General features: G+C 48.3%; 1 protein-coding gene across 2 annotated transcripts; it reads right to left on the bottom strand.

Annotated features, from left to right (window-relative positions):
* Window positions 1-1,666: 1,666 nt before the first annotated feature.
* On the bottom strand, window positions 1,667-4,831 carry ZBTB21 (zinc finger and BTB domain containing 21; the record flags this gene model as incomplete). 2 transcript variants are annotated; one of them, XM_080696194.1, is made up of 2 exons in its annotated part: window positions 1,667-2,649; window positions 3,253-4,831. In XM_080696194.1, the coding sequence occupies 2 exons, from the start codon at window positions 4,829-4,831 to the stop codon at window positions 1,667-1,669; spliced, it is 2,562 nt and encodes an 853-aa protein (XP_080552320.1). The 2 variants fall into 2 exon arrangements, with proteins under 2 accessions (XP_080552320.1, XP_080552321.1); XM_080696195.1 differs by having other exon boundaries at window positions 4,663-4,831.
* Between the last annotated feature and the right edge of the window lie 6,011 nt (window positions 4,832-10,842).

Here is a 10,842-nt window from a genome sequence, read left to right as displayed (position 1 = left end):
TCTATAATATACAAAGTCAATTAATATTTTATAAAAATGCTTGCTTCAGTAAAAAGCATATCTTTCCTACCATTGGTATGGAATGTTGGCAATGAGACTGAAGGACAGAGTTCTCTGCTAGAGCACAAATTTAAAACTGTTTCTCAGTCACAGTAGTTGACTTTTATAACTTGAAAGAATAGCTTGTAAAAAAAAAATGTATAAACTTGGAGTCTTAATCCATATCAGTACCTTAAAAGGATTTGGTAGTTCCAATATTTCTCCTATAAATTTAACTCTCTAGCCACAAGTGAAATAGTTTTCTCTTTTTCAAAAACCCATAGAACCTTGGATAACACCCACTGAAAGGCTTTTAATTACAACATATGCAAAATTGGGAAAGAGAAGCCCAGCCAAACCCCACGGACCAAAATAAGTAGCAAAACTAGTTTTGAACCCTTCGTAATACGTTATGAGTACTAAGCGCTGACTGTCAGCAGGAGAGTTCTGCTACTGACATTTTAACCATCATCTACGCCAACACATCCTAACAGAAGTCTTCACAAAAGACAGAGGCAGGGGAACGTGTCCATCGTCTATGTTGTTCTTGGGAAGCACGTTGAAACTAGAGGGTGGTGCTTCCTCCTTTGCTGAGGTCTCTGGAAGGATGTGGGGGTTCAGAACAGAGGGGCTGCCCTGTGCAGAGGGTGCGAGGCCTGTCTGAATCGTCCCCACCCATCTGTACACTGATGTTGATTCGAGGTGAGTGCTCTATGTCGGCTTTGCTCTTTGTCCCAATTACACTCAGATTTTCAATTTGTGACAGCACAAGTCAGAGGAAACCACACATTTACAGTCGTTCACGCAGGTCTGCATTTGGACTGTGATGTGGTGTGCATATGCACACCACGCAGGCCTTTATGACGCCTGTCACAGCTGAAGCTCTTGTAAACTGACTGCGGTGGACCTGTAAATCATGTTTTCATTTCTGTCTTCCTTAGAGTGTGACCATCATTTATTATACCAAGTGACCGAGAACGAGTTCTTACTATTTTGTAAAAATCTAAATGTGACTATTGCTGATTTAAATTTCTCACAATATGTGTACAAAAAGTTGTACATTACCACAAAATACCAAATATTTGTTTTTGTCAAGTGTCAGGATAATTTGATAAAGTTGAGGTTTATCATTTTTTATTGCTAAGGTATTCTAAGCTCTCAGCCAATACTGCAAACAACTCCACTTTTTCCTGATACATTTTTGGCCATAAGAGAATTTGACTAGAACTAAGATTTAACTAGAACTCAGGTGTCTGAAATAACCAGGAGCAGAATACTTCAATAGCACTCTACTAACCACAAATCAGTAAAAAACAAAAAACCTCAATTAAATGATTATACTGACACCTTGGAATGAGAAACTGTGCACTCTATCAAGATTAAGCCAATTTCAACAATAATAAAAACAAACCCTTTGTTACTGTGAGGTCCGGAACCACAATATTTCAAAGTTTATTTCTGAAGTTGAATGAGGATATTTCTAATTAATATCAGTTTATCTCAAACTTAAATTCAAGCATGTCAATTTCCAACCTTTATTATTCTTTTTTTAAAAATATTTTGTTTCTTAGGACAGTTCACAATTCAGGGGACTCCCATTTCATAACAGGCAAGCAAGGCACGCCTTTCAATTGTGTGTCTGTTCGTGACTCCAAAGACTGAAGGCGGTCTTGAATGTCCTGTGGCAGAGCTTACACATGAACTGTCTTTTAAATGTGATTGCTGAGAGGGGTGGGGCGTGATAGAAAAGTGTGTCCGACTCCTGGGGGGCAAACAGTTTCTCCGTGGCTGGGGTGGGGTTTTCAGGCAGGCCTGTGGGGCTGTCAGGCTCCAGAGGCTGGATCTTGGGCAGGGGCGGCGGTGGGGGCAGAGGTGGCGGCGAGGGGGAGTTCGTGGGAACGGGGCACGCCTCTGCCTCTTTCTGTGCTGGCTCCTCTGTGGCCTGAGACATGTGGGACTGGAAGTGGCTCCAGAGCCGGAAGTTGGTGCGAAAGGCTTTGTGGCACACGTGGCAGATGAAGGGTTTCACGGAGCACAGCAGCTCCTGGTGCCGCTCCAGCTGCTTGTGCGCCGTGAACATCTTCCCGCACTTCTCGCAGGGCCATAGGCTGGCCTCCTTGCTGGGGCCTGCTTCCTTGGGGGCTGCGCCGGCCTCTGGCGTGGCGGCCTCCTCCTCCGCCTCCTCCACCGGCTCCTCTTTGACCTGGATTTTCAGTTGCTTAGACAGACTCAGGTCTTCAGGGAGACAGGAGGAATCCTCGGAGTCAAAGTTCACTTGCTCTGGCGAGTCTCTCGGCGTGGCAGCGTGGTTCACCTTGGCGGGCTCCGGCTGGGCCTGGGGCCTGCCCGCAGCTGTGGCGTCGCCATTGTGGTCCAGGGCAGGCAGGGACACGTTCTCGGTGGGGGCCATGCTGTTCTGGTTGTGCACCTCCACCTGGTGCCGCCAGATGCTGAAGGAGGACTTGAAGGTGCGCATGCACTCGAGGCAGGTCAGCTTCTTGTACTCACACCTGTCCTCGTGCTCCTGCTTCAGCGCGGGCGAGAAGAACCTGAGGCTGCAGTAAGGGCAAACGGTGGCGTTCCGGCATAAGCGCTCGTGGCTGCCTTGCTCTAGGAGAGAAGAGAGCTTAGCATTACAGAGGCGGCATGGGTAAACCTCCTTGCTCTCTGCCGCGCTGGCCAGAGGAGCATGCTCTTTTGGCTTAGCAACTTTATTTACTCCGAGGGCTCTTTCTCCCGGGTGCATTTTTATGTGCTGCTTAAACTGAGAGAGAAAGCGGTACGCCTTTCCACAGTAAGTACAAACGTACGCTCCTTTGGCTCGAGAGCGCAAGTTCCTCTTGATGGCTTGCTGAGCGGGGGCGCTACTCTGTCCCTGGAAGCCGGGCTTGGTGCGCCTCAGCTTAATGATCAGGGCCTTCTTAATCTCCCTCTCTCTCACTATGTCAATCAGCTTTCTTTGGAATTTCTCATCCAAAACTGCGTGGGAACTAGAGGCTGGTGACGGGTTCTTCACTATGCCGTGTTGGGTCTGACAGTGTGTCCACACTTTGAAGTTGGTGTGAAACCTCTTGTGACAGATGTCACAAGCGTAGGGCTTCTCTGGGTTATGGTACATGTTAACGTGGCGGTGAAGACCTGCTGTTGATCTAAAGATCTTAAGGCAATGTTTGCATTTAAATTTTTTGTTTGGTCTTGTCCCCTCCAACTCACCAAATTCGTCTTTGTTCAAGTCAGAATCTGGGAAGTTGCCGTCGAGGGGGGCGGGGCTGGTGCGGTCCTCGCAGCCATCCTCTGAGGCGGGAGGCCTCTGCTCGCTCGCCTTGGCCCTCTTGAAGGGCGACCTTCTGTCTGCCTGGAACCTCCGCTTAGCCGGGAGCCTGCTCATGTCCTTGTGGTCATCCTCTGTCTTCAGAGGCAGGTCTCTCGTGGCTGCCGCCGCATCCCCCACAGTGACACGGATGATGTCCGAGGGGTCCGACAAAGGGCTGCTGGGCTCGGTCTTGATGCGCACCTCAGCCACGGCGGAGGCGCCCTCCCTGTCGCAGGGCTGAGAGGCGCTGAAGGACCGGAGGCGGTGTGGCTGCAGCACGGCAGGCCTGTCCTCTGGGCTCGCTTTCTCGTTTCCGTCTTTTAACGATGACTTTTGAGATAAAGCACAAAACACAGTGCCGGGCACATCACTGGATGCTGTGGATGATCCCGGGGAAGGCTTCACATCTAGGGAGGGTGAGTAGACAGGAACCTGGCTGTCCATGGACAACGACCGTCTCAGGAGGCTCTTGACCAGCGGGCCGCTCCTGTCAATGCTTTGGCTTCCGTGGCCAGGCCCGCTGGACGGGACCACTAAGCCTAGCTTGGAATAGTACAACAAGTTCCTGTCCTCGCCTTGGCCACCCGTTTTGTGAGTTTCTTTTAAGAGATAGGGAGACTCTGCTGAGCCGTGGAGAGAGAGGACAGGCGGCCGTGGTCTCTTCAAGGCCAGCTCGAGAGCTCTTCCCTTTGGAAGCTGACCGCTCACACCTGGCTTGTCATCTGCGGCATCTCTGTCTTGCGGAGGCTTTGAAGGTGGCACTGCATTTCTCTTCACCAAACTGCTTCTGGTAGGGTCATCCACAGACCCCGAGTGCTCAAGAGCCTTCGCGTGCCCTGCAGCGTTGTCTTTTGGCCAGCTCTTTTCCGTCAGTGACAGACCGGGAGGTGGTTCCATCGGCTTTGGGGCGGGGGGCTTGCTGCTGCTGGCCTTGGCTGTGGTGCTCAGGGAGGGCCGGGAATTGTGGCTCTGGTCAGGTGGACCCTGAGCAGCGGCCTTCCCCTGTGCGTCGCTTCTACTCTGGCACACAATGACACTTCTCTTCTGAGCACTGGTGTCGTCATCTTCTACAGACAGCCTTTTCCTACTGGGGCACGCCGGGAAGGGGGCCTGCGGGGCTTTGGAGACGATGTTGGTCAGGAAGGAGATGCCCAGACTGTAGCCCAGCTCCTGCACGGCAGCGAGGCTGCTCTTCTCCACAAACAGAGATGAGGAGTAGATGTAGTTGAGGACATTATCAAAAGCATCTGGCTCACAGAAGTCGAGCTGAAAGACAGTTTGCGACTCATTTTCCTTATTTGTGAATAAACTCTGAAAGTACTCGCTGCTGGCAGCCAGGACATTCTTATGGGCTCGGAACTTCTGGTCTCCAACGATCAGGAGCACGTCGCACAGCTGCCCCTTGAGGCGCTCCTCGTTGAGGGCGCTGAGCAAAGAGATGGCGTGTGCTGGGTTGATGTAATGCAGCAGTCCCTCCATCGCTCAGGCTCACCTGAAAGACAGAAGGTGGAATTATCTCTAGCCATGGCGAGACGCTCTCCAAGGCAGGAGAGCCCCTCTGGGCAGAGGTGCCACCTATCCCGCCACAGCCACCAGCATCAGCAGGCGGGGCTAACAATCCTGAACAACCTTAAAATAACAGTGAAACTACAAAATAACATGTCTTGTGGTTTAGGTAGATTGTTAGTCATTAAAACTGAAAACATTTAGGATCAAGATTGCAACTTGGGCATTTTCGTATCATCAAAGTACTGTTAGGACTTAACAGGTACAGACGGAAGTGATAACTTGAAAACAATGTGTATTCTTCAGGCTCCTTGCTCAGTGGGTGGGTGGTTCTATTTCTGGCTGCTTTAGAGAAAAAGTGTGAATTGTCTAAATGTGGCATCTACATTCTAAATTAAGTTGTACTACTGTATATATTTAAACATAATAAGAACAATAACCATGGGTGGCAAAAGGTCTTGTCAGACCTTTACCAACAGGTAAGAATTTGGAAAGAAAAATCATTTGCTAATTACCATTGGACCCAAGTGTTAGCAAAGGCTAGAAAACACTCCATGCGCTGTGTGCGTGTATGTTTCTCTCTCTGAACCTCATTATGATGTTAATTACAATGCACTAGTAAAAATGTTTTTCTTACACTAATGAACTTGCAATCTCTTGAATACTATTTTCTTACCAAATGACATTTTTGACAATACCATAAAGAAACCTTAACCTGGCTCTAAACCTAATTAATGGGTTTGAACTCATGCTTCATCAAATTTCCCTTCAAATCTACAAATAAGACAAAGAGGCCTGGTGGGTGAGTGTGGGCGCTGATGCCAGGCACTTGGCTCAGGGCGCCGGCTCCTCCGCCTGTCTTGGGCATGTCTGCCAGCCTGTCGCACGCGGGCCCCTTCAGTGAAGCGGGAAGACCCTCTTTCATGGCTGTGCAAAGAGGAGACGAGCTAGCATCCAACACATAGTGAGCACTCACTGTGCAGTCCATTTTCAGGAATTGTAGGATTATGAGGTACTGAATTCAGTATAAAAAGAGAGGTCCAGATTGACTTCCTCATCCTCTCAACAAAGACAGACCATTCACGTGGGCCTCTTACTCCAATGCCTCAGCTCTTTGGTTCGGTTTCATAATGCCATCTTCTCTTTATAGTACCGTATGTGAAGCCGGGCATAGTGGTGCACGCTTGTGATCCCAGCACTTGGGAGGCTGAGACAGGAGGATCGCACAGGTTCAAATCCAGCCTCAGATACTTAGTGAGGCCCTGTTTCCAAATAAGTTATAAAATAGGGCTGGGAGTATAGCCCTGAGGTAGAAAAGTCCCTGGGTTCCAGCCCCCAGTACCACCAAAAATAAATAAATAAATAAAATAATAATAATAATAATAATAAATAAAAGTAAAATAAAATACTGTATGCAGCTGAGGCCATGGCTCAGTGGTAGAGAGCTTGTCTTGGATTCGTGAGGCCTTACGTTTGATCCCCACCACCTATGTACAGTTATGACACTGATTTTTTTTCCCATTAGAATGAACCCAAAGTGACCAGGAACACCTGTGAGTCTGGTCATTGTGGAGAGGGAATTAGTGCAACAGGTGAGCCATGCCTGACCTCAGCACATCTGTAGGTTCTCTCCTGGCTCCATGGAGCCAGCCTTGGCCGGCTATTCCAGGCCCAAGTCCTATTCAGAGGAGCCACAAGAGCAGCTGGTGCTGCTTGCCTGGAGGGCCATGGTGCAGCACTGTCAGCAATGCTCTTGTTCCTTAGCAAGGGCTGGCTCCAAGGCATGGCTTTGCTACTAGGGCTGAGGCTCTCAGCTTGGTCACAAACCAGTGCGTGGGCCAGAGCCTAGCAGGTTTCCATTCATTTCCTGCCACCCATTCATAGTCAGTGGCAAAGTTTAATCTATTTGTGATTGCTTGACAGAAATATTTTCCCTTCCTTCCCTTCTCAGCCATTTTATTTTCTCCCTCACTCCTTCTACACTTTAAAACCACACAACTATTTGTGCAAAGAAACACTTCTCATCGTTTGCAGAGAAATAAGCTCATAGTGCCACAAGTACTGACTCAGCCATGTACTGGCAGTTTGTAGCACTAGGAGTTTCTCAAGATGCTGCAGTGGAGAAAGGCAAGAGATGCAGAAGCAGCTTCCACATAATGTTATTATGAGAAGCCGAGATGATAATAATTGCTATCATTATTCAGCACCTACAATACACTACAAATGTACCAGGAACTTCTCGTGCCATCCATTCATCCCACAAGATGGCATCAGAGAAGACTGGGAGAGTGGCAGAAAGCTGAAAGCAGGCATCAGAGCAGAGGGATGAGCCGAAGAAAAGCAGGGTTGCAAGACAGCCAGGAGCTGGGAAGCCATGACAAGGCACCCCAGACGCAATGGCACACTGTGTACTGCTGGGTGGGAACTGGGGGAACTTTGCTAAATGGGAAAGGAGCAGCCACTGCAAGACTGAGCAGAGGGAGGACAAAGCCTGAACTACGCTCTGATGATAAACAATAGCTCTGGCTAGGTTGCAGAATAAACCAGGAAGCACAGAACAGGGAGAGAAGCTGGACTGGCAAGGAGTCTGCTGCCGTGACCACATGGCCTGGACCAGATGGTGGCAGTACAGGTCAAGGCAAGGCCATTAGGATTTCTGATGGCCTGTAGAGGACAAGAGTAATGAAGGAATGAGGGAGGTCTCTACAGATTCTTCCAGAACAGCTGGAAGCATATCTTTAGTTGAAAAGAGGTTTGACAGAGAAATCAGAGTTCATGAGTCTTTATTTTACTTTTTAAAGGAATTCAGTTTTGATAATATGCATGTAAGGATCCTTCCTTACTCCCTCTCTTACATGTCCTGGAACCACTTCCCATGTAAGTACCTCCATCTAAACCTTTGCATCAAGGTCTGCTTTGGGATAATCCAAGCCGAGACAGCAGAGTGCCTGAACCACAAGTATAAGCTCCAGAACGAGTGAAGACTGAACCACGTGAGATCCCCATGTCTCTGGACAGGAAGCCATGCTATTCCACATACCATGTGCACTCTACTGCCAGAGAGCAACAATCTTCTCACTGTTCACTGTTTAGAAAGGTTTCTTTCTTTATCCCTTCTTCATGGTCCCTGCTTTTGCTCTAAGTAACTGCTTCCAATCTCTTGGACCACAGGCTTCTATCTTCTTTGAACAAAAACATCTGGGAATCAGGGAATAATAATAAAGTCACTAAGAGTTAAGTTGTAAGAGAAATACTCTCCCTGAAAACTACTTGGGGTTTGATATTGTTCATTTGATTGCAAACTCCACTTATGGTCATTAGCCAGACTTCCCACTTGAGGAGGAGTGGCCAAGGATATTCAAGTTCCTGATACTGGCACCAATATTACAATACTTATTTCCATTCTACTCAAACACTGTGTACTTAGAGATAGCTAATGTTTGCGTACCACATACAAAAAAGCAAACACTTTTCATGCATCAACTCAATATTTACACAAGCCTAGGGGTAGGTACTAATATCATCCCATTTTATAGACAACGAGAGCAAGGAACAGGGGGTCAAGTTACTTACTCAAGGCCACACAAATACACAGGAGAGCAGGCCCCAAAGGCTGAGCTCTGAGCCCCACACCGCACTGTTGCCAGGGCCCTCCTCTGTTCACAATCTTCAGAGCTAGATACTGTCTTCATGCCTGCTCAGGGCCCTCCTCTGTTCACAATCTTCAGAGCTAGATACTGTCTTCATGCCTGCTCAGGGCCCTCCTCTGTTCACAATCTTCAGAGCTAGATACTGTCTTCATGCCTGCTCAGGGCCCTCCTCTGTTCACAATCTTCAGAGCTACATACTGTCTTCATGCCTGCTCACAAGTTGGGAACCTGGGAGGTCAATAACTTGTCTGCAGTCACCCCAACAGTTGGCAGCGGAGCTAGGAGTCTGAGCCCAGAGTCTGGGCTGTTAATCATCATGCTGCATGGTTCTCCTGGCTAGGTATTCACCCAGAATGTCAGAATGTGCTAGAGCTCTACCAGACACAAGATGCCATCCTATGGCCTGCCTCCTGCAACTTCAAGTTTTGCTTAGTAACAGGACAGGGCTATTTGTTACATAGTTCAGTGTGCAGTGACAGACTGAGAGAGAGATGCAGGACAAGACAGGCAATGGCCATCATACCCAAGTGTAGTCGGTGAGGAACCAGGGAACTTGGGAGGAGATGGGGGCGGGGGGGTGAAGAGCATTTCAAGAGGCAAGACAGAGCTGGAGGCACCCCAGGAACTACAGGTGGTTTTGTCTGGCTGAAGCAAAGGGTACAAGGAGTGGGGTGATGAGGCTGGAAAGAAGAAGGTATGGGGTCTTTGGGGGGCTCATACAAGGCCAGTAGAGGGTTATGAGCAGGAGAGTGACATCTTCTATTCTCCCCAGGTCCTAAAAACTCTAGAGATTTGGAGAGAAAGAAAAGATAGGGCTGGGTAGTGTGGACTCCACAACTTTATCTAGGGCCCTTGTTTTTACATTTTAATTCAATTATTAAGACTTGAAAACAAGGCCCCTTTTCCAGTCTAGCTGCAAACAGACAATGAGCATTCTGTATTTTTGTGTTTGAACCACAGTAGGTACACCTATATTTATTGAGTTTAACAAGTGAAAATACCAAATGCTGTGTTGAGGAGGTCGGCAAACAGGCAGCACAAGTGCTCAGTGTCAGGGATGATCTGCAAACCTCTGCAGCAGGTGGGAGAGCAGAGTGAATTTCCCATTTCTGTCCAATTCACCCGCAGACCGGGCCGGCTTTGTTGCTGGGTACATGTTGTCCTCAATGTGTTTTCTAACCCAGATACAGTGAATGTTCTGGCACATCAGACTACAGTTTTCCTGCATGTTTTAATTATGAATGATGAGGCTGACTTCTAGAAGACTGTGCTTCTCGAGCATACAGGCATGTCACCGCTGCTGTCCACACCAGACTCCTCCGTTGCTCACCTCTGTCCACTAATGCAGATGTTCCGTCATTTTAGCCATGGCAGAGAAACCTGGGCTCTTAAAGAAAGTGGTGAGATATGGAGGAAAGTGTCTGTGTGTGAGCAGCAGAGTAAGCTGAGAGGAGCCCCTGCACTGACAACCAGGCTCTGAAGCAGGCTGGCTCACTTGCCATTTGGATTCTTATATGGAAGTCCTCCCCAAACGGCCTAAACCAATTCTATTTCCTGTTGTTTCCTGAATTTTCCAGATGAGAGAATCTCCATGGTCAGCAGTTCATGGAGGACACGAGTATTCCATGGAAAAGCCTTTCACAGTCTACTTGCCACCTATGGGTATGCCATCTTATAAAGACCACTTAACTTTTCCGAATGCTAGTTTCTTCACCTGTTAAATGTAGCTAACAGTACCTGTACCACTTGGAACTTCTATAAGGTAGAAAGCACCAGGTGTGAGAGCCCCGGTCTGCCCAGCATGTCCTACCTGGCAGGCACACATCCCACCTCCTTCACCTCCTCTCTGGGGGCCTCCGTAGGCCTGCTCCACGGCACACAGCATAAAGGGCGCTGGATATGGGAGGTGAGTACACTGGCTAGCTTCCTGCTCCCCAGCAACTCACACTTCTGGGGCAGGACAGGAAACAGCACGGGAAGGAATGCAGAGAGGTACTGAGACAGGACTTCAGGAAGCTCTTCGTTTGGCTGGGGGTGAGGGATGAGTTTGGGGAAGTCTTGGGACTCACACTCATTTGATGAGTGTAGTAAATCCAATGGCTCTGCTCTCCTTTTATAGGCACTTCAGAAATGCTCATCTGACCTTCCTTGAAAATTCCCAAAGGCTTAACCTGTCCTCAGGCTCCATTTCTCTAGAATATCCAATAGCCCACCCCAACTGGATCCCAATTCCTCTGGTACACTAAATGCTAAGGAGCAAGGGCAACCATATCTTAACATAATTAGTTCAAAGCAAGTACTTTCCTCCTTATACCAACGTTAGATCAGCTGCAG

This window comes from Muscardinus avellanarius (assembly GCF_963383645.1).
Source record: "Muscardinus avellanarius genome assembly, chromosome: 5".
Taxonomy (NCBI): domain Eukaryota; kingdom Metazoa; phylum Chordata; class Mammalia; order Rodentia; family Gliridae; genus Muscardinus; species Muscardinus avellanarius.
This window is presented reverse-complemented; position numbering and strand designations above follow the sequence as displayed.